At 40.5% G+C, this 24689-nt stretch overlaps 1 protein-coding gene across 4 annotated transcripts in view; it reads left to right on the top strand.

Moving 5' to 3' along the window:
* The first annotated feature begins 7860 nt into the window (after positions 1-7860).
* Positions 7861-24689, top strand: part of DPP10 (dipeptidyl peptidase like 10) — a 250981-nt gene continuing 234152 nt past the window's right edge. For 2 of the 4 annotated variants that reach the window (XM_066632915.1, XM_066632898.1), the window contains exons 1-2: positions 10543-10651; positions 18675-18770. In XM_066632915.1, the coding sequence (XP_066489012.1) occupies positions 10627-10651; positions 18675-18770 (121 nt within the window). In that variant the 5' untranslated portion in view covers positions 10543-10626. Of the gene's footprint in view, positions 7894-10536; positions 10652-18674; positions 18771-24689 lie in introns of those variants that run through there. The other 2 variants (XM_066632907.1, XM_066632922.1) reach the window with 2 other exon arrangements.

The following is a 24689-nucleotide window of genomic DNA, read 5'->3' as shown; positions in this document are numbered from 1 at the left end:
TAAAACCATTTTTCACCCACCTCTAGCCATCAGTTAAAAAGATAAAGAGCATATTGGAAATGTAGTGCTTAGTGTTGTGAGAAACAGAGGTCTGCTTGGTGGGCTGAGCAGAAAGGACTTAGCCCGGTGTGAGGGAAGAAATAAAGAAAAATACCAGCGCTGGGTTTTAAAATCTTATATTGCAATATAAGGACGCAAGTCGGCGTGTACCTAAAAAGCTTGCGTGCCAACCATCTCTTTCACCAGCTTTTTATACATTCAAAAGGTCCATGCATCACATTCTTAATGTATTGTTTGTACATAGTTGCTTCTTAGGTTATATCTTGTCTTTTCCTTGGTAGACTAATAATATCTCAACATCTCTGTTACCTGGGGTCCTTCTGTTGTCTACCAGGAAGGATACCTAAACTCAGTCAATGCCCCCAATTAACTGTTTGATAGACAGTTAGCATGTTGCTTCTTGCAGCCCCTTATAATCTTGCAACACAAAGCTCTTCGCTAAATCTTCCATTGACTACTGACTGTGTTTGCTCCTGAGGCAGTAGGAGTCATTCCTTAATCTACTTATTTACCCTTCTCGGGAAGACAAAGGAGGAACAAGGGGTTATCCTGCTTCGCAGCCCTTTGCCCTTTTGGTATTACAGTTCATGATGGGGTCTCTACAATGTCTAATGATAGAATACATTTCATACGATTTGTTTTATAATATACTGTCACTTCATATAGAGTGCTGTGGAGCTAAGTGCTCTGAATATGTTTCTACAGTGCTTGGTAAGAAAAGAACTGTACAATATCTTTATTCACTACTGATTCTCCATCATTATGCTGGTCCATGTTTTGTTCTGAAATTATAGCCAGGGATTCCTGAACTGCCAAGCCACCATTGTTATACTCTGGTAGTGGGGATAGGGGGAGGACCTACAGATATCGAGGTTGTTGGTCGCACTAGGAGGTAGTCATGCAGTAGTTGATGTGAAGCAAAAACTAGGCCAGTCCTTATTTTCTCTCACTCTGCAGTGAGAACCTTGCAGTGTGCTTTCCTTCCCTGATACGTACTCTGTGCATAAATATTATGCGTTGCTAGCACTCATGAAAGGCACATGTCAACCTGCATGCTAAACTTTGAGAGTGCACTTGCTCCTTGGGGGGAAGGCACACAATATTGAAAGCCTAATAAATAAATGTACACATTGTTAGCAAGTCATTATAATTGCCTAGCACTGTAATGTTAGAATTGCATCATTTTCCAATAGGACCACCCTGTATTGTTGTGTAGGTTGTGCACTGCACAAGGGTGTCACATCTAAGGGGACGCCCTTCAGACAACTGAATGGAGGGAAGGAGGAGGATGCTGGCAGAATGTCACTTTGGGTGAAGAGGAAGGGGTGGCTTTTTCTACTGCTCACAAAGGTGCCATATGGGCTCAGGGCAGCCCAACTCACCTAAAGTTGTGAAGTATGTGCACACGTCAGTGAAAACACGTGTTTTGAGACTCAAGTGTGAGTCTTCCGTGTCAAATGGCAAACAAAGATGCAGACTTGCCAGTCCTGAAAGGTGGTATATCTTGAGCCCGCATCCCCACTCTATGACCGATAGAAAGGGAGCAGTGTTGTAAACAGAAAGCCTGAGAAGTATAACCTAAAGAAAGCCCAGACAGATGACCAGATCCAGCCTAGCACTGCACACCCCAGTGGGTTACCCTCCTTTGCCCAAATCTTGCTGCAACACTTATAGCATAATCTGAGGCATGTCTACTCAGCTGTACGTTCCAGTGTGTTCAGTGGTGCTTAGTCCCAGAGAAGTACATATAGGATTGAGCCTTTTATCTTTTATCACTTTTCTTATAATAATTACATAAAAATTCACAAATACTTGCTTTCTAAAACTAAGGCATCATTGAAAAACAAACTTAAATGATCTCTTGGCTATGTATTGTTTGCTACAAAACAACCCAAGGCCTAAAACCTTTTTGCAAAAAAGTCAATTTTATAAAATGTTTTTCTTCATCTTAGACTCAGGAGAGAAGGAAATAAATATTCCCTTTTTTCTGGGTCAATATATTTAACCTTTAAATGTGCTTGTACTTTACTACTTTGGAAGTTTGCCTGGCAGCAACCAGCATGACTGTCAGTTCTGAAAAGACTATTCTTCAAAAGGACAAAAGTCACTTTTCCCTCAAGTTTGATCAATAGAATCCAGCATTGTTGTTTCTTAATAGTCTGCTTCTACTGACGGAAGATAACTATTTCGCTGTAAATGATGGAGAGAAAGGAGCCATGATAGGAATAGTTCTGCTAGGGTTGCTAAAATATGAATAAAATAAAAATAACAGCAAATCAAGACAAAAGTTTTTGAGACAAGATAGGCACCAGGTAGTCACATTCTCACCCCATGCCTGCCCTTAGTAACTCTGGGAAAATGCTTTAGGTCACCCTTTTTTCTTCCTGCTTTCTAAAAATAGCTGGAATAGTGAGAAGTGGAGATGGAGGGAGCAAGGAAATTGACAGGGCAGGCACAAGAGGAGGCAGAAGTGGCATTTGGACTAGCCATCTCAGACTTGGGAACAGCAGTTGAACCAACCTACACATTGTCTTTCTTTAAAATCATCCTAAAATAGTATTCATATAAGGTTGCATGTTACATCTTGAGGCCCCCCCCCCCAGCAATGATAACACAGGTCTGCACACATTTTGTTGTCTTAAAAGTTATTTTTATTAGTTATATTTGGGGTGCTGAATCCTAAAATGGCATTGGGTTCTGCCCAATTGGCTCTAGTACAGCGTAACTACCTTATATACTGATTCAAGCAGCTTCCTTGAGAGGATGCCACATCGGCTTTCTCATGAGAAAGCTGCTTGAATCACCATAAGGTGGCAATGCTGTACCCCGAAAACTAGAGTCAATTGGGCAAAACGGATACTGTTTTTGGATTCAGCATTTCAAAAATATCCTAAATTCATTCAAACATCCTTGGCAGCCCCCCCCCCAGGTCTCTCTCTCTCTCTCTCTCTCTCTCTCTCTCTAGGCCTGTGTAATTTATGGTTTTTTAACACTGACTTTTCAAATATTACTTCGCCATGTGAGAATATACTGAAGTGGGGAAAATCACTCTGTAGGACTTTAATATCAAACATTGACATCTGAAATGACTTTAAATCAGAGTTACAGGAAGCCTCATCCCAAGCTTAAGAGCAATATTATTAAGATTACTATTATATAAATAAAACTTTGTTTGGTTCCTGATATTAACTGTCGGTAAATATGGGCATCAGTGTAGAATAAATATGAAAAAGTGAATATTTATTTATTTAAAATATATAGTGTATACCCCATTCTTCTGCTTCTGCACTCAAAGCAGCTTATGACATATTAAAAAAATAGATAAACAATTAAGAGCAGCAACAAAATACAAAAACAAGAAAGGGGAAATTTAAAACAGCAATAGTCTTCTGGAAGAGAAGAGTTTTCAGGAGATCACCAGAGAGGAGGCATTAATACGCACATTGGGAATTTCAGTTAGTGGCTGTGTTTTTTATGAGAATTATTAAATTACCTTGAAATACATCATACATTCAGACTCTCATTTGCAAAGTAAAGAGTTGTGATTTTGGTGATTTCCTCCTTTCTCCAGTATCCCATGTTGCAGAGCATCTTGGTTCTGTGGATCTCCCAACCTTCAGGTTTGGAGGAAGCACATGAGGAGAGGTTCTGGCAGTGGTGGTCCTGGCCACTGTGGCACCCAGGGGCACAGCTCAAGGGGTGCCGCCCCCATGCTCACTGCCTCCCCTGGAGGTGTTCCGAGTGTTGGAGAGACTGCGTGCAGCCTTCCTGGTTCTCAGAAGGCCTTCTAATGCCTCCGGAGGCCTTTAAATGTTACTTCCAGTTTTCAGCTGAAAATCGAAAGTGACATTTAAAGGCCCTCCAGAGACCTCAGAAGGCCATCTGAGGGCTGGGGAGGCTGCCCATGACCTATCTGGTGCTCAGAATGCCTCCAGGAGGGAGGCAGTGGACATGGGCGGCTCTTGGGGTAGCACGACAGGGTGGTGGTGGCGGCGGCGCCCCCCAGCTGTGCCACCCAGGGTCACTTGTACCTGTAGACCACCCCCCCACAGGAGTCACTGGTTCAGATGGTTAGAAGGAGATTGGTCCCTTTTAGGGAGAAGGGCGGGATATAAATAAAGTTTATTATTATTATTATTATTATTATTATTATTATTATTATTATTATTATTATTATTATTATTGCAAAAAAAAATTGCCCCTTCCCCTGCTGTGAAAGCTTGACATATCACTTGCAAAATAGAAGGTCTGGATATAAACCATTTGGTGTGTAGTATAGGTACCAAGTGAGCTATATTATATAAATATTACATAAGTCTCATTTGCTATTTCCATGAGAGTGGATGAAAGAACAAAACAGTGAGCCTAAGGGTACATATATGGAACAAAATCTTTTCTGCCTCTAGTGACTGTCTCCATTTCCCATTATTTAAAATTCCCCAGGCTTTCTTGCCTAGATTGAAGTGGCACATTTTGACATACGAATGACATATTGTTCTTTTTCAGTGTATGTGAAATGCTTTTGAAATTCTCCAACAATTCCATTTTAAGCCTTAAACTCTTACAATAATATTAATGTTTTCATATAATGGTTTGTTTCACATATATAGAATTGTATTTTTATTCACAAAGTTGTCTTTCTAGAAAGGAAAGATGTTTTCCTCTGCATAGTAAATTTCTTTGGAACATGGGAAAAATCCATAAAGTCTTCTTACAGAAATATTTTTTCCCCTTACAGTATGCTTCATAATTGGTTCTAGTGGAAGACTATACAGTATCTAGAGAAAAACAAACTGCCCAAAAGAAATTGAATATTACAGTTATATTTCTATGAGAGACGAATATCCACAGAGAGGAAAAATCCCAAGTACCAGCCTTATGTGATAAAGGTAATAAAAGACAAGTAGTGTTGCATAGTGGCTAGGAGGACCAGGAGTTCCCTAGTTCAAATCTTTCATTTGCAATAAGCTCCCTAATGGCCCAATCCTATTCTTGGCAAGCCCAGTTTGCAGCGGTGGTGACAGACTCTCCACAGCACACTGTTGGGCCAACCAGGGACCAAGCAGTGGCAGAGAGATAAATACAGAACTTTGTAATAAGGCAGGGGAAGTGGAAAAACCAGAAGTGGAGTGCGATCGTTGTGCTTTCACTTTTCAACTTTGGGGAGCCCTGCAGATGCACGCGCAGGGCTCCCCACACCCCAGGAAGGCTGCTGCAGGGACTGGTGAGTACATGCCAGTCCCCGCAGCCCCCTTAGTGACGCAATCCTGGGGATCGTGTTGCTGACTCCCTCTGCCCCGCCCCTTAAGGGGAAAGAGGCCAGGGCCCTCTGGCTAGGGCATCATGATGTCCCAGTTTGAAAAGCCCTGTCTTGCAAAAATTAATGTTCAGAACAGGATCATCCTGTGGCTGCTTCAGCAGGTCTGCCATCACAATTGACTGCAGCAGAGGATCTGAACAAAGATTTAGGCTGCTGCTGCCTCCATCCTTTTCCTGATCACTTTCAATGAGTGAAAAGAGGATTGAAGAGGCAAGTAAAGCCAGTGGGTGAATGGTGGGGTGGAAGAGTGGTGATGGGAAGGTGTGGGGTATGCGACACCCCTCATGAGTTCACCACAGTCCCACAACTCATCATTCAAAGTGTCCATTTCAGTCATGTAATGGCTACTTTGGTAATCCCTTCAGGGACAGAAAGGCATTATATAAATGTTTTAAATAGAATGAATGAATGAATAAATAAATACTGCACATTGAAGTTGTATAATTATCCCACGTACTTACAAATCCACTGCTACTACAAAATATCAGTCACATGATACCAGGCTAACACAAATCAACCTTACACAATTCCACATCCAACTGTTACAACCACAGCAAAAGGACATGAAATGCATAATTCAAGAAAATCAAGATGTCAGATTTTCACTACAAACCATCATATGTGTAACACATGTATTATTAAGAAATTTAGGCTGAAATCCTAACCACAGTTTCCTGAGAGTAAGCCCCATTGAACAAAATAGGACTTACTTCTGAGTAGACCTGGTTAGGATTGTGCCCTAAGTTGTATTACTCGTAGAAGACATTCTAGACTATGTTTATCTATTTGATAGATGAGAATTATGGAAGCAGAAACTGAAGGGCCATAGTGAATTGATGGCTGAGAACTCAAAGCTCAATGCAAATCAGAGAACTCAAAAGATAAGAGCGCTGGCTTAGCCACACATTACATATTAAGTCATCATATGCTGCTGTCAAAGAAGTAGGAATGTGGAAAATATTTACTGATGCCATACTCCCTCTTTCACACATTATTCTATGTACCACTTCTTCATTCCTATATATAAACATCCTGTTTCTGACTGGTATGTAGTGATTGGGATGCTGCATTGGGATGCTTCCACAACCACTGAGCTGTACAGCTTGGCAGAAGTCTCAGACAAGTAGCCACAGATGCTCTCCCTGTCACAAGCCCACTATCAGCTGCTTGGCAAGACCTCCCTAAGTAAAGCTGTCTGCATCCTCACCAACTGCTTTCTCCTCTTCTGTGTCCTCTTCTCTGTGGATTGCTTGGTAGTGGACTTCCACAGCAAACCCATCAGTTCCCTAAATCAAGTTCGGCCAAATACAGCCTGATTCCTTCTCTTGTTTACTTCCAATTTCATGTTCTGGCTGTACTGTACACACTCGAAAAAGCCTCCCAAGAAATTAATAATGAACAACTAAAATTTTACTGAGAAACAAAAATTAGTTTTCTATACTTAAAACATGCTCACACACACACACACACACACACATGTACAATTGTCTGATAGGCAGCCCCAAAGGGATACTGTCCAGGCTGATTTTTTTTAAAAAAGAGATGGCAATCCTATTTTAAGAACATACAGTTAAAACTGACATTTTCTTTTTCGTGCTGCAGCAGCTGGGATATTCATCAAACTACAGGTTATATTAACAGAATTCATGGTCCCAGCCTGATTAAGCAAAAGCAAATTATGCTCACAAGAATAATAAATACCTTTAATGAACTTCAAAATTTGCAGCAGTAAAGCAATCCATCTAGTTGCAAATGTAAACATGCCTTAATTTGAATTTAGTCCCTTGCAAGTTGGTAAAATTAATTTGTTCCAGACTTCACTCAGCTTTCACATTGTCTCTAAAGAAACAAAGATGTAAAGAAAAGAACCCTATAGTTGTGTTGAATAGTTTGCTTTTCAGTTCACTTGCTCTACTTTTGAGATGGAGAAGAAATGGTTATGAAATTCTAACTATGATCCATTCTCTTGCTTGGTTCTTTTCAGATACTGCTTCTCAAAAAGGCCTGAGCCCTCTGACCTTGCACTAACTCTATCCAGTGCTGATGCAGCCATGCCAATGAGGTGTGCACTGCATCCTACAGTGGAGGGACAGTCATGGAGGCCTCATCAAGGTAAGGGAACATTTGTTCCCTTTCCTCAGGACTGCACTGTGGCTATATTGGTGCTGAAAAGTTGGATAGGCCCTGAATGTAACAGCAGGGATGGGCACTTCAGTCATGACGACTCAATTCAAGTTGTGAAAGCACTGATTTTTCATGTCTCAGGTCAACTTGAGTCACGAATGTCACTGATTTGAACCCAACTTGCGACTTGCAGCCAGTGACTTGGAAATGAGTTATAACTTGAACTGACTTGAGTAATGACTCACTTTTTGTGTGTTCTTGAAACTCTGTTTTTTGTGTGTGTGTGTCTGTGCTTGCTTACTTCTTTTCATGCTTCCACGTTGCACCAAAGACCTTGGAGGTGACCTGGCATTCAGATTGACAGCAACAGGGGATGTGGTGGGAGGAGGGTAAGATGACTTCAGGAGGTGGGGGATGGGGGTAGAGGGGGAGGGGAAGGCTTCAGAATTTTTTTTTTTTTTTTTGGCTGCACGAGGCTGGGAGGAGGACCCTGAAGAAGGTGGGGGTAGCCAGGACACAAGGGAGGGGGCTTTCTTGGTGATCTAGAAATGGATGATTGAATGAATAGAAGACCTAATTTTTCTGTACTAGAGAGGGGAGAATTATTATTATTATTATTATTATTATTATTATTATTATTATTATTATTATTATTATTATAATTATACTGCTTTTCAACAAAAAGTTCACAAAGCAGTTTTACAGAGAAAATCAGATAACTAATGGCTCCCTGTCCCAAAAGGGCTCACAATCTAAAAAGGTGCAAAAGAATACCAGCAGACAGCCACTAGAACAGACAGTGCTGGGGTGAGGTGGGCCAGTTACTCTCTCCCTGATAAATAAAAGAGGAGTACCCACTTGAAAAAGCGCCTCTTACCCAGTTAGTAGGGGTCCAGAAGGTGGAACACAATGGAGCTTCTGAGTAGACCTGCAAAGATTTGAGTCATAAACCTCCCAACTGCTGTGGGTGACCCTGCCACTTTTGTCCTCTCACGCTGTCTGTTCCCTCCTGCCTTGCCGAGCTCAGATACCTCCCAGTTGGTCTGTGGTGTGATGCTCAGTGCTCCTTCTGAAGGCGGAATCAGGAGTTGTGATGTGGATGGGGGGTGTCTTTCCTGGGGTTTGTATGGAACCAATCACTTTTCTGCACTTCTACATTCACTTGGATAATAGCATAGCTTTTGTTTACATAAAAAAGGCTCAGTTTGTTGAAGCCTGTACTGCTATTGTTATGACTCATCTTTTCCCAACCTTTTAAGCATGCCTGGAGAGTTTCAGCAATGGTCAGTCTGTGTAATGGTGATGGAAATATTTGGAAGGTATACTGAGGTAGTAGCAGTTGTTACTGTTAGTAAACCAAACCCATAGTTCAGTTTTTGCATCCTGGTGTTCAAGAATTATGGCACAAATATTTTCAAAACATGATGCTCCTATGGTAACATCATTTATTTATGTTAAATTTGAATAAAACTAATAGAACTTCATTTGTAAAAGTTGGCATTTGAATAGCATGGATTTTATGGCCATACTTTACTTTTCCATAATGGGTAATTAATGGATTCCATAATGGCTGCAGTGTGACTTCAAAATGAGGTGTTTTTGTTTTTGTTTTAACCATGTAATCTGTGTCTATTTAAATAATAATATTGCATTATTGTCCCACGTTTGACTGACATAAAGAGAACTTAGAACCTGTGTAGCATAAGTGCAGGGTTACAGCCTTGAGAAGGGAAATACTTTGGGAATACTTTGGCAAATAGCTGCTATGAGAATTTTGTCAGGAAACTGGCTGGGAAAAGATGACACCTGACCTGCAGTTCTGATCTGGATCTTCACCTACCCCCACAGATACTTTTTTAAAGGGAAACACAAACACACACATACAACAAGACATTGTCTTATCCATCTTGGCCTACTAGGCTGAGGGATGAGAATGAAGCTCAGAAGAAAACATTGAAATTGCTACTTTCAACCAGGCAGCTGCCATACACTCTTCATATAGAGAGGCTGCCAGCCAGTCTCAATCCTGAATCTTGGGCCTGGGCCAACAATTGTGATGCTCCTTCCTACCCTGTCTACTTATAATGTCATCTGTGGATTGCAACATGCTCAATCATACTTGTGAGTCAGCCCACAGAAGAATGAACATATTTTGATGACCCACTCCGATTTTTCGTACTGTATGAGAATATGGTTTTCGCATGGACTTAGTTTTCTGTTCTCTTAGTAAATATTGTGAATTAAAAACAAATCAGAATATAGTTTATATGTCTTCTACTGAAGAAGTTAAATCACCATCTGCCTACTGTAGATAGGAGTTGGGGTACATATGTATCCTAAGGGAGGTTATGTTCTTAAAACGTGCTGGCAATTCTAGAAGCATTTGTTTAATGCTGCTACAGGGTGATGTTGATTTTTTATGAGTAATAGGGGAGCATTTTATGAACATATTACTATACAGAGAAAGAAATGCTGTTCTGTTCAAAATGGAATAACCAGAGCCTCTGGCAGTTTGTAAATGGTTTCAGTTCTGAATTGGTAGTATAATGTTGCACATTAAAACTATGTGTATTTAAACCTTTATGGCCCGTGCCACTTTACATGGAATTACAGTAAATTGCTATATTTTATTTCCCTAATTATCTTGTAAAATGCCAGTTCGTATTGTCCTAAAGTTTATCCTCAATCCATTAAAGCTCCAGCCATATTTTGGACAAGTTCTATAAGCTCAAGTGATGATCTCTAAGTGTGCAGGTGTGGGTGTCTATCAAGAAAAAGTGATATGTATTTTTTTTTAAGAAGATGGAATCATTTTTTAAGAATTGTATGAACTGCTGAGGGAGAAAACCTGATATTGTACTGAGATTTTAACTATGCATTAAATTTATTTTATTGATAATATTTTGCAAATATATGTAATTATGGAACAATTTCTTTCTTTCTTTCTTTCTTTCTTTCTTTCTTTCTTTCTTTCTTTCTTTCTTTCTTTCTTTCTTTCTTTCTTTCTTTCTTTCTTTTTTTTATTCCCACAGGAACTTGGAAGCAACAGCCCACCACAGAGAAACTGGAAGGGAATAGCTATTGCGCTACTGGTGATTCTTGTTGTATGTTCACTCATCACAATGTCTGTAATTCTTTTAACACCAGGTAGGATCATCATCATTGTCATAATCATTATCAGAGTAATATAAAAACTTATATACAGAATCTGTTCCACTTTTTGTATTTTGTTGCAAACTGTATTCCTTTCAACAGTAGTGTAGGTAGAAGGGGTCAAAATGGTAAGGACTGCAGGCACCACAATGCACTGTGAAAGCTGCCCCTCTCACTCGCCGTTGAACCCATTCCAGGCAGCAGTGGCAATGCACAGGAGATGCTGTTCGGTTCGACAAGCGTTCGCATGTTACCATGGCTGCCCAGAATGTCTCCAATGGTAAGGGTGAGGGGCTGCTCACACTGCACGTTGCGGTGACTACAGTACTTACTGTTCCCCCCCTTTAGCTACTGCCGTCCAGTGACTTATTTGTCCTGTGTATTTAAACCATGATGACACTTCGGCACTGAATTCTTTGCAAAATATGCATAAGAGAAACTTGGTGCTATGAGATTCATGTAGGGTTAGAATTTCAAATATTATTGAAATAAACACCCCTTAATACTGCAAACAACTGCATGAACTTACCTGAATGTACTTAGGACAAAATAAATGTCATTGAGTTGTTCAGATGTACTCCATCTTATTGCCTCCTGGAGATAAGCAAGTCCCAGCAAGAGGGAGAATGCCAGTACTCACCCACAAGTTAATATACAGTGATGCCTCACAAGACGAATGCCTCGCGCAACAGAAAACTCGCAAGACGAAAGTGTTTTGCGATTTTTTTTGGTGACTCGCAATACGAATTTTTCTATGGCTGTGCTTTGCAAGACAAATTTTTTTGCAATTTTTTTTTGTGTGTGTTTGGTTTAGCTTCGCAAGACGAAATTTTTGCAATACGAAACGACTCGCGGAACTAATTAATTTCGTCTTGAGAGGCATCACTGTATGTTCTTAAAAGTGATATGTTTGGTAGGTGGTGTAACTTGGGGTTAATCTCCAGTACTTCAGTACTTTCTCATTAATCTCCATCAATGGAGGATCAGCACAAGGTGTGAGATATATTACCTCCTATTTAGCACTCATTTGAAGTCGGTGGTTGGGGAGCTGTGCTGCTGTTAGCTGGAAGAGGCTAGAATATCAAGAAGTGTTCATTTCCCTACTTCCTTCAAACAAGCAATGAGAAAGCAACATTCATGAAATCCTAGTAAGGGACAAAGGTGCTTGCTTCTTCAAGTGACACAGTTGCTGGCATCATTTGCTCATTAGAAAATAGCGGCAACTCTAATAATAGCTGTTTCAGAGTGGTTTATGGTAAATGAGTAGAGGCAGTCTAAAATGGTCTTATTTTTTCATGGATGGCAGTGTTATCCCAAAAAAAGGGGGGGGGCTGAAAGCAGTGTTATGTGTTTTTATTCCAGATTAAGGGCCCATTCCTGTCCAATTTTCTAGTGCCAGTGCAGCCGTACCAGTGGGACATACACTGCATCCTGTGGTGGGGAGGCAGACACAGAGGTCTCCTCACGGTATGGGAACATTTGTGGGGACTACACATTGGGACTGCATTTCAGTTCCACCGGTGCTGGAAAGTTGGGTAGGATTGGGCCCTAATATTTTAATCAATTTTAAAGCACTTTATCAAGTGTAATCACTGTCATATAGGTGGTATATACAGTAAGTTCTCTTTATATGCAAATTCACTATCAGGGAATTCACTTATCTGTGAGAGGCAGAACTGCTATTTTTGTTACCTGCACCTCTGTTCTCATTACCTGCTATACGGGAAACTTCTGGAGGCTGTAGGGACCTTCAGAAAGGCACCTGTGACCAGCGCGGACTCCTTTAAAATGGCCAGTGGAAGCATTTTAAAGTGGTTTGTGCTAGTTACAGGTGCCATTCTGAAGATCCTTGCAGCCTTTCAAAGGTGTCTGCAGCATTCAGAGACCTTCTGGCACTTCCTACTGCACTCTGCTGGCTTCTTTAGGGTCCCTGCTAGATTCTTCTGATGGTAGGGAAGATACCCCTTGTACCTAACCCCATTGATCCCATGAGATCAATGGTTAATTATCTGCGAATTTGCTATCTCCGAGGGTTTCCAGGAATCTAACCCTAGTGGATAATGAGAACAGACTGTATGTGTTTTATGTCTGTGGCTGTTGGCAGACATAGCCACAGGAAGGCATGGAATGCATTTCTCTCTCTCTCTCTCTCTCTCTCTCTCTCTCTCTCTCTCTCTCTCTCTCTCACACACACACACACACACACACACACACACACACAGAGCACAACTACGTAGTCAGGAGCCTTAAACTTACAGAAGCCATTTAAGATTTGAATGCTACTTGTATGAACAACTGCTGCCAAACACAAACAAATTAAAACATTGACAAATTAAAACTAACAGAATTGAACATAGCATTGACTTGTTATGGAAACAAACTGGTTGTAAAGTGTAGGAAAAAAAAAACCACACCAATATAGCAAGGAACCATTAAACATTTACTTTCTTGAGACTAAATGCAAAAGTTTAGCTTTCCATAGGTTCAACATTTATCAGCTTGGAGGGAGAGACCTTTTTTGAGTGTTTTTGGGGCCTGCGTTCATAGGATCGTGACCCTTTGGGTGATGTTCCATTCCTCTTGGCCTGCCCTTTCCAATGGATCAAGGCATGGTCACCTATTCGTGAATAAACACACACTGTGACTCGGTTTCACTTTCCATAGGGCTCCATGCATTTTCCATGGCAGTTTCTGAGCATGCTCAGAAGACTCTACAGCCAGTCAAAGCAACAGAGCTCCGAGGGAGTTAGGGGCTTAGAAACACAGTCAGAAGCATTCGGGACATTCCACAGACACTCTGTAGCCACTTTAATAGGTACATGTCGGTGTTATTTTGTTAATTGAGCAAGATTTTGCATTTTATTGTTTTTATAAGCCCAATTTTGCTTATAATGGTGTTATTCCATTTTACACTTTTAGACTGCTCCTAGAATGAGTTATTACTATGGATTTGCTGAAGTGTTGTCTGAAAGAGGTCAGATCTTTGACAGAACAACCGAGATGTTTCTTGATGTTCTTAGCCTTCAGAACAATGTCCCCTGCATACCCTGCCCAAGACTTCTTGTCTTCCACTTTCCTGGTGATGTAAAAACCTTTGCACTCCCTACTGACAAGATTGGAAAAGGAAGGGAGGGTGGAGCAGAAGAGGAAATATGGAGCACAGGAGAATGGAGGGCTGGAGTGTTTGTGGGGGGGGGGGGAGTCAAACAGCAAGAGTAACTTCTGCCTGATTCTTGTTCCAGATACATTCAGTACCCTGATCAGACTGCTGGCCAATCAGCACCGTCTATCCAAAACATACTGAAAGCATGTTTGCTCTTTACAAATTAATTCATTTCTTAGATTTCTCCCAACTTTACTTATTACTCAGTTGTTCCCCAGCTTTTTATCTCTGCAACACATTAACAGCCCAAGTCTGTCCACACTTTCCTGGGAGTAAGCCCCATTGACTCTAATGGAACTTACTTCTGAGTAGACATGCATAGGATGGGGCTGTAATTCTCTCCCCAATCCCTCCAAACAATTTCCCTTCAAAAAATATTTTTTCCCAAAACATTGATTTCCTACCATATTCCTCCTTTCAAGAATTCACTCTCCCAAAATCAATTTTCCTTTTCAAAATCCTCTCCCTCTTCCTATGTAAATCAATTTTGCCCTCTGTCCCCCAATCCTTTTTCAAAATTCATCCCCCTCTTTCTGACTCTATTTAATTTCTGGTCCTCAATACCATATCAGATATACAGTGTGGTCCTCGTGCTGAAAAGTTTGGACACTGCTGCTCTAACCTATCACTCCTTTCCTCTTCACACTTTTTCTTTCTTTTCCAATCCATAGAGTGGGAAGTTCTGGCAGTACAAGGCCCAGATACAGAAATTTCTGTTTGTCAACTTCTGTTTGTCAACAGAAACTGTCTGTTTCTAATTGCACTTCCTGTGTGGTTCTTTATAATAATCTGTAATTTGGAATTCTCTAGAGATTTTTACAATTCAGAATTCAACTTTGACTTGCAATCTGTACTCAGCATCTGCATCTTAACTACAAATGTGAAAATCCATTAGTTATTTAAGGAATTGGGAAATGTCATATTGTCAATAAATAACTCAATATAATTTTTATGGAGATGGAAAAGGTATAGCATATTGTGAAATGTGAAAATAAACAGGAAAGGATAAGCTTTACTAAGAAGCAAAAAGTATGAATGCATATGAATTCGTAAGGATATGAAAAGTCCCCTAGTTGCAATATTCACAAAGATTATGCAGTGAAAAATGATGTTTTTCTTGCTGTGCAGGAACCAAGCATTATGAATTTCTTAGATTTTCTGAAGCCTGAGAACATTTATTGAATTATTACAAGAAAGTAACATCATATAAGTGCTGAGATTCAATTCTAAAGACCAGGTGTTGGGTGGTAGTGTTATGTGATTTTCTGGTGTTGCACATACAGAAAAAAGTACCTTATTGAGGTAAATGGTATGACAATGTACTGTTCAGGAATGGTACATGTTTCTGAGACTTGTTAGAATCCTGAACAAAGCAGATACATCTTTTCTTACCTATGCCATTCAATATGCTGCATATTTAGTTGAAAGTTTAAACATTCTTTCTAACGTTATAAAGTGATATATTTACAGTTTGTAAGATGTGGATGAGGGAATGTGTGGATAGTGCAGATGGATTAAATAGCCAGGTCAGGCAGAACCCATCACTCTACCTGTTAAATCTCTCCCATCTTTCTTTAAATGATACCATGAGGGGATTTGAAAAACCCTCATGCCTTAATCACATGTAAGGACACTTATTTTTAATGATGATGGAGAATGGACTCCTACAAAAACCTTGCCCCTTTATTCTCTACCACGTGCTCCTTTCTTAATCCCTGCTGTTTCCAAATAACATACTTTCCATATACTTTCCTCTGGTAACTTGGAAAGATATACATAAGTATGGGAGTAATCACACAACAGGTTGCTTTATATATTTAGATGTTCTGTATTTGGATAATCAATTACCCCTTTCAATCTAATTGTCACACTTACACACTGGAGGGTCTTCCCAGGAAGACAGTCTGGTTCCACACTTTAGAAAGATTTAGGACGCTAGAAGCTAATTCTTGATATCTTCCCTCAAGACCCTTGCATTCTTGCTAAATCACCTTCCAAAGCTGCGACCAAGTTTTATTTATTTTCACATTTTTTACTCTTCTTCCAAGGAGTTCAGGGTGGTTCTTTCAATTAGCAAGCTCCTGGCTCTTCATGTAGAAGGAGCTTCTGAAAAGATTTTCTTAAGCTCTCACTTCATCCCCCCAAAATCTTTGGTGATTATTAACCACAAGTTCTTCTCCTGGTCTGCATGTCTTCTACCTTTACTTCATGGCAACATTGCTTCTTGAATTCCAGTAACAAATACAGCCAACCAAACTCTTTCACTGTCTCATCTTCTCCTTTTAAAAATTTACCTCAGAATTATGTTTCTTCACAGTTTGAAACTAGTGACAGTTTTATTTAATGTTTAGTGTTTAACAAATGAATTTTCATTATTACAACAAGTTGAACAGGATACACAGCAAATGTTGCCGAGGTGTAAAATCTATTACATAGCAAAAATATTTATTGAATGCTGCTTGAGGTGTAAGGCAAAAGTGGCAGAATCATTAAATCTGGAAAAGGAACCCAATGCCCTTACTCCAAGTGCATCAGATACATGGCCTGCTAATTTAGCACTATGTAGGCACACTGTGTAGTCAGTAATAGTACTGAGCATGGACATGGATGATGATGTCAATGACCTGTGTAAGGTGCTGCTGTTTACTCAGGAACTCTGTGCATCCACAGTGGTAAAGCAGCACTCCAAATTTCTTCCATCACAGCCTTAAGATTCTAATCTGATTCCTCTGTCCCTATTCAGCAGCTTTCCTACTAGTGGAAATGAATAGTCTGACAATGATTTGCCTCAACAGCCATTGCAAATACCCTAAATTGCTAGAAGAGTAGTAATACTTCTTTAGACCAGTGGTTCTCACTCCTTTAGCACCGGGACCAACTTTATAGAATGAGAATCTGTCAGGACCCACCAGAAGCAATGTCATGACAGGAAGTGACATCACCGAGCAGGAAAATTTTCAACAGTCTTAGGCTGTAATTCTACCCGCACTTACCCAGGAGTAAGTCCCATTGACTATCATTGTGAAAAGCATCTTCATGGTAGCCTGTTAAACATACAGATCTGTGACTTTTCCTCAAATGCAGTCACTTACCAGGGTAGCATCAAGTCGAGTATATTAAAAATAAAATATTGAAATGAATGGGCAGCCACCTGAAATTGGCTCGTGAACTACCTAGTAGGTCCTGACTCACAGTTTGAGAAACACTGCTCTAGACTGTTGTAGTTGGAATGTTAAGGATTAGAGAAGAGGTCCATTTATAAACACCCAATCGGGTGTGAAGTCTTTCAAACCAAGAAGTGAGGAGTTTGAGGTGGAAATACGTAGAAAGGAAAGAGTTGAAAGTGTACAATAATTTATATTTTATGATCTAATTTTAATTTTGGTTTCTGCAGCGTATGTGATCAATTGTCTTATATGGTTTGGCTAAAAATTTAAATTAAAAAATAGCATCACATCATTTCAGTTTGGAGATTTCCATTCTAGATGGTTTTTATTGTTAATACAGACTGAAATTTAACAGATCTTAAAATTTAAATTCAAAAAATTAAGATGTAAAAGTGTTTTAAATTTTTCTCAGACTTTTTACAACCATCTTGTATAAGAAGAAATGTCCAAATTTGTTGTAGATTTCCGCTTTTAATCAGTTATTCTTCTATGAATTTCTTCTGTCCCACATTTCACTCCACCTATCTTATGTTAAACTTGGGCTGTTTCTGAAACGGAATTTGAAATGGGCACATATGCAGTTTCTATATAAAGTGGTTCCCCCCTATCTATAGGGGATATGTTCCCACGCACCACAGATAATGAAACAGAGGATAACAGGGAACCTTAGACTTACTGTGGTCTGTTTTTTCTCATGTCTCTTCCTTTGCAGCCCTTCCTGTTACAGAAAGATAAAGAAGCAGTCAGCCAAAACACTAGAGGAGGGAGACAGCCAGAATGCAAATGGGAAGCTTCCTACTTTCTGTTAGCATTCTCTAGTAGTCTCTCTACTTGCATTCTTCTTCTTGCATTTGTAACAGGAAGGGCTGCAAAGAGAGGCACCACACAAGCTTTTCCTGTGTTTCTCATCTTTCTTTGCAATAATCAGCATTGTAGGGGGGGGGGGCAACGACTTCCTATTGTGAATTTAAAAATGGATCCTATTGTGATTTTAAAAATGGCACTGAAAGACTGACAGCCCAGTCCTATGGGTCATTCATGACAGTGGATCTGTAGATCCGCTTGTTGTAAATGGCCCTGTGACATTGCACTATCCTTGCATGTGGAAATAGCCAGTGGCTTCATATGGTCCATCTTCACCTGGATATTCCAACAGTCCAGTTAAGGGTTGATTAATGTGTGGCCAAGGGCATGTTTGGGGCAGGGATTGGGAGGACTAATGGGGATGGATCTTGGCAGCAAAAGTGAATGCTGGATCCTGTTCCCAGTTTTCCAACCCACCCATTCCCTTTCTCCCATCATACTTACACCAACAAAATAGCTGGCGTGGGGCTGAGGAGAAACGCAGGCAGAATACTTAAAAAGTACATATCTTTTGCTGACTGTCTGAGTGCTCCCCTCACCATACCATGCAGTGTGTGCTTTGGCAGTGTGGCTTCATGAGGTTAGAGGGTGAGGCTCATAAATTCATTTTTTATTAATGTCAGGCATTATAGGTAGTAAATTTGAATATAAAACATATCTGCAAATAGTGCAAGTTACATTGAATTATGTAATTTTTTAATAACATATATTTACATTTTTCTATCTATGGGAAAAATTCTGTGCCCAGTATGGGCCTTGTGTATTTCATCAACTGCTGCATTGCTGTTTGTAATTTGATGTTCATATTTTCTTTTTACTTTAGATGAACTGTCAAATTCATCAGAAACCAGATTGTCTTTAGAAGATCTCTTCAGAAAAGAGTTTATAATTCACAATCCAGAAGCCAAATGGATTAATGGTACGTTGCCCGTTAAACATTTGTTTTGAGCAGAAAGTTAGGGAACTAAGGGCACAATCCAAACTGTAAGGTACGTTTGCTCCTCCTCAAGAGTCGACTGGGCCGGTGCAGGGACGCGTACCAGCCTGCAGAGGCTAAATCCAGGCTCTGTGTCAACTTGACAGGAGGCTTGCATCGGCCAAGCTCAGCTGATGGGAGGAGGTCTGGGGAGGATGGGAAGGAGGCTGGGAGGGAGGTGTTCCGGGGTGGAGGGAGGGTGGGGGAGGGTGGTCCAGGGGTAGGTGGGCGGGGAGCTGGAGGCGGGGCTGGGACTCAGCAGATATGCTGGATCTTAGCCCCCTTCCCGAGCGGCATGGAATAGCTGCAAGCCTCTCCGCTCTGCTTGAACTTATGCCACCTCCTGAGGTGGCGCAAGTTCAAAAAGACCCATTGGGGCTGCAGTGGCTTACCTGAGGGTAAGGGGAAGAGTTTTCCCTTACCTCCGACCAAACGACTTTGGGCACCTATCTTGCGCTGGATAGGCCTCCTGGCCTGCCTGTTCCAGCGCTAGATAGGATTGCACTGTGAAAAGTTAGTGGTAAAACCCTGTGCTATGCTAACCAATTCATTCACCTGGTGTTGATTTTATAATATAGGAGCAATATGGAACTGGGCCTCAGTGCTGAAAAGGAACTTCAGGTGACCATGCTGTAACTTGATCACTCAATAACATCTAAATGCTAGAGTTATTATGTATGTATAATCTATTAAATATTTATAATTTGCTATTGTAGTTGTGGCATTAATTGTATGAACAACTGTGGTGATGTATAAAAGAAGAGAAAAAATGTATTGAATAGCCACTTAAATATGTGCTTTTCTTTCTCTCCAAGGGTATAGTCCTCTATGCTTTCCATTAGGTGACCACAGCCCTCCCATGAACATGGTTCTCCATGCATGGAAGGGCTATTTATGGGAGAAGAAAAGTGGCATTTGGCAAGTGGCAGTTTGCAGTTGTTGAGTATCATATAGTGAAAGGTGTGTGGAGGATGTGAGTGTAAATTAGATAATGAAATTGGATGATCTTTAGAAGTATGCCAAAAATATAATGAATTGTATCCAAAGGGATGGAAAAACACTTGCGCTTGCAGAAGAACCATTTCAGAATTAGGGTGCAATCCTAACCCCTTATGTCAGTGCCTTCCAGCACTGGCATAAGGGCAATGCAGCACTGAGGTAAGGGAACAAACATTCTCTAACTTTGTGGAGGCCTCTGTGAATGCCCCCCAACTGCAAGATGCAGCACATGTCCAATTGGCACCGCTATGCCAGTGCTGGAAAGCACTGACATAAGGGGTTAGGATTGCGCCCTTAGTACAAGATATTGGTCTGAGAAAAAAGTAAGAAATCCAGACCCTTTTGGATATACCTTGTGAATGCAAGAAGGAATATCTCATTCAAGAACTTTTCCAGTGTTGGATAAGCTCTCTGATGAAAGCAGTTCACAATACCTGTACATATGACATATTTATAATGCTGAGGAGAATACCATAGATACTCTGTTCCACATACTTTCCCCTTTTTCTAGCTTTTCCACAAGGGATCTCCCCCCTGCAGCAGAAGTCCTACCACAAAAATTCCAGATACACCCCAATAAAGTTTAGGTTTTATCGAAGTGTCTCTGGCAAGAACCCTTATAATTCTGCAAATGTTAAATCTCACCATCTTTATTTAAGAGAGAGAATTTATTCTCCTAGTAGTAGTAGTAGTAGTTGAAAATTCTCCATATTTTCAAAATGTGTTTTTTTTAAGTGCGTCATGATCACAGTAATCTAGAGGTGTACGCGTATCAGAATTTCATGTTCAACTGAGGTGTCCTTATTAATTTCTACACAGCATCCTTGATATCACAGTATCTTGGCTGTAATGAAAAAGAACTCAGGGCAGCTCAATCCTAAACTGACTGCTACAGCCAGGCTGCATAGACTGCGCTGCATCCAGTGCAGCTCAGGCAGCAGCTGGCGGTCACCTCAGGGTAAGGGGATATATTTCCCCTTTCCTGAGTAAGCCCCAGCCACCTCTTTAGGGCTTCTTGTATCCACACCAGCTACATTACTGGCGCAAATCCAGGAAGCCCCATCTAGGGCTATCCAGTGTGGGAATGGGGTTTTGAAGTAGCCAATCTTACCCTTCCCAGGCCCAATCCTCCCCTCATTCTTCCCCAAAACACCTCCTCCCACCTCCAATATGCCCTCCCACCACCGTCTCCCAGCTCTCCACTGCCTGGCACAACTTTATCGGTGCCAGCAGGTGCAGAGATGGGATACAGCTCCAGCAGGCCAACAGCCTGCTCTTGAGTATCTGCAAACATGCCTTACAGAATGTTTGCAATGCTCTGAGCCAGCTCAGGAAGGGTTGCACCAGCACAAGGCAGACGTGCAGTTAAGGTCTTTTTACAATTGAATTGCTGGTCTTATGTGGTGAAACAAAGACACAGAAAGTCAGGCTCTGCATGCACAATTGCTTGAGATCACATAAGTGGGCTCTCTGGATTGTGGCCTATGTCTTTTATGCGATAATTAAATTCAGTCAGATCAGCCACTGTTCTCTAATGTGATTCTGAAAAGAGGTCTAGATAACAGTCAGGCCTTTGAGGATGTTAAATGGGAATGCATTTATTTTTAGTAGTATTGATTTTCAACGTTTAATAAAAAGTGAAAATTTAAAATGTTGCAAGTGTGTGATACAAAATGTTTAAGATTAAGAGGACATTGAAAAAGAAGGATGAGAAGTGCCACATAAGTAGAAATAGGAGGAAATGGCCTTAATTTGCTTCAATTACAGTACTGTATTTAATGCTGAAGCATTAAAATGGTTATCAGAAGATTAATGGCCCAATCGTTTACTCACTGGCTGCTGGCAACATTCCTCTTCTGCCGTAAAGCAGTCAGCCCCAGTCGTAAAAGATGCTATGGCAGTGTATAAAGCCACACACTGCTGTAGTGCCAGTGGGAAGGCCAGAGCCTTCCTCCTCGCTTTGGAGCAGTGCGTAGACAACAACGGAAGTAATTTGGCGGGGAGGTGGGAGGAAGATGGAACAGTGATGGGGAGGGTGGAACAGGGCAGCGATATGGTGGGGGATGAGTAGAATGGGTTCAGGAAGGGAGTAGGTTTGGTAGCAGCAGCAGCCACTGAATCCTAACCCCCTTCCCAGAACCAAGTGTGCGGTGCACAATGGACCTGTGCTATTTAGCTAGTACAGGTCTGTGTAGTCCGTCCGTCCCCCCTCGAGGCTTTTCTCCTATGTGATCCCTTTGCCAGAGGAGAACTCCTGGATTGCCCCCCACCTCAGGATGCAATGGTAGCCATTTCCATCAGCAGAGGATTGGGCTCTTAAAATTACAAAAATGGTAGGAAATTAGAGGAATGCATGTAAATACAGTTGCAAAATTCATGCTAAAGTACAGCTAATTGGTATAGATGTGGAAATGATACTTTGAAATGAAAGGGATGTCGGTTTCACCTTAGGACCTGACCCTGCATCCATGAGCAGTGTTGACTCCTGCCAGTTGTCCAAGCACTAGGATTAATCATGGTTCCTCTGCGTTATTGTGTATGTGCTCTTCATTTGGATGCCACTATTCTATGAGGACAGTAGCTCCTATCTTTTAGAAGTGCTTTAGCCAATTTACTGTTGGAACATTGAAAAAACACTTGATCAGTAAATAATACCATATCAGCTCACACACATATTTATCATTAACATTCATATTTATCATCAACACACATGTGCCTGAAAAGAAACCCACCAGCCCATAAGTTGACCCCACAGATAAGTCGAGGGCAGGTTTTGAGCTAGCAATAATGGAATTTTCTATGACCCTCGGATAAGTCGGGGGTTAAACTTAGGGGGGTGTCTGACTATAATTTTGTCTGATTTTACCCGAGGCCAGATCCCGAAAAATAACCTACCACTAATTATTACCTAAGAACTGTACAGTCTCTAATTTATTAAAAACATAGTAAAAGATCATAAGATACATTTTTATTCTTTTTAAATTCTGGTCTTCACCACCTTTTTGTAAACACTATCAGAGTAAAGTGCACTGTAAACAACATATCAGTATAACTGTCTTTCTCAACCTGGTATTCATGTACTCCCAGGGACACTCAACAGGACCTTTAGGGGTACTTGAAAAAAAATGGAATAATGGCAGAAAAAGGCAGGTCGTGCTCCAGGCATCTCACGGGACTAATGTCCAAAGCGTGAGAGCAATTCCCAATATTGATTTCAACTTTTATACAATTTTTGGCTCTTTGTCCCAAAATCCAGACTTCCCATTGGCTGAAATTTTACATCAGAGATGGGGATAACACCTAATAGGTTACAGATAAGGTACAATTTACCTCATAGGTATATTTCAGATTATATTTGCATTAAAGATGGAAATAGGTGGGATTTCATCTTTAAACTCAGACAAGTAAAAAGTTTCTGGATGCCGGTAGAGTACAGTATGTTACAAATATTCAAGCTTAGGTAGAAAGCAAGATAAATCACAAGTGATAAACCATTACTTGGCATACATCCCCCTCAGACTCATCCTAATTAGGGTGGCCTGATACAGTTGCCTAGTGTTATCTTTATACCTGTTGCTTAATGTAAACAATGTGGGGCCCAGTTTGCAAAGCCAAGGCTTTCTGTAACACAGCAAAGTAGCTTTTGGTTCCTTTTATTAAAGAGGTTTTTAAAAGCTTTACTAAAAGCAAGTATTTTGGTTTTTAACTATTGTGACCAGTTACCTTGGATACGATTTGGTATCAAGGGTCACTTGGTCTCCATATTACACATGTATGCTTTTGCTCTGAAAGCATAAAGTATAAAAGCTACAGAGTTTTCCTGATAGATATAGGTGTGTTTTAACTTTTGCCTTTATCCCTTGCCAAGGAGTGAGCTCATTCCTCTTCAGTAGCTGGCTAGCACCTGCTATCTCTTGAGCTATAAAGTGTAAACACCCTGAGCTGAGGCTTCAGCCTGCTTCTTTCAGACTTCTAATCAGACTTGCAAAATGATTCTTTCTTAACACCAAGCAGTTTTTTTTATCATTCTGTGTATTGCTGTGCTTTATACTGGGCTATCCAGTGGCCTTTACTTGTGGGTTACAGTCTGGGGTCAAAGGTCACTGCGCCTTACCGGGACCCGCCGGAAGCGATGTCATGACTGGAAGTGACGTCATCAAGCAGGAAAATTTTTAACAGTCCTAGGCTGCAATCCTACCCACACTTACGCAGGAGTAAGTTTCCTTTATTATCATTGTTAAAAGAATATATATAGTAGCTTATTAAAAGTACATGTCTTTCCTGTACATAACATTTCCCCAAATGCAGTCACATAACATGGTAGCATCAAGTCTATTTTTTTTATTAAAAATAAAATATTGAAATGAATGGGGACCCACCTGAAATTGACTCGCAACCCACCTAGTGGGTCCTGACCCACAGTTTGAGAAACACTGATCTATGGTATAATGTAGTGATTGAAAGTCATTTCAAGACTTACCTGTCCATGCCCATTAGCCCACAGGAGAAACTGACCTTTAATGTATCTCTAACACTTTTTTAGTATTCTTGTACATATATTTAGGAGGAATATATATTTCCAAGGAATATATATATATATATATTTCCAGTCTGGTTTTCTCAAAGGCTGTTTTGAACTTCACAGACTTATGGAGGCTATAATAATATGCTTAAAAGTTACAGCACTTCACACAACATCATATTTAAACCTTATATTCTATAAGTGATAACTTTTCTTGAGTATCTAGATATATTTCGTTATTATTAATCTTCAGAAATGAACCAGTTCAAGGGATTTAAACAAAAAAGTAGTATATATTTAGATAACTATGAAGAGATGAGGGCACCATCAAATATAGGCAA

The sequence above is a fragment of the Tiliqua scincoides genome, chromosome 1 (genome assembly GCF_035046505.1).
Source record: "Tiliqua scincoides isolate rTilSci1 chromosome 1, rTilSci1.hap2, whole genome shotgun sequence".
Lineage (NCBI taxonomy): Eukaryota > Metazoa > Chordata > Lepidosauria > Squamata > Scincidae > Tiliqua > Tiliqua scincoides.
The sequence above is the reverse complement of the archived record's forward strand: the minus strand, read 5'-3'. Positions and strand labels throughout refer to the sequence as shown.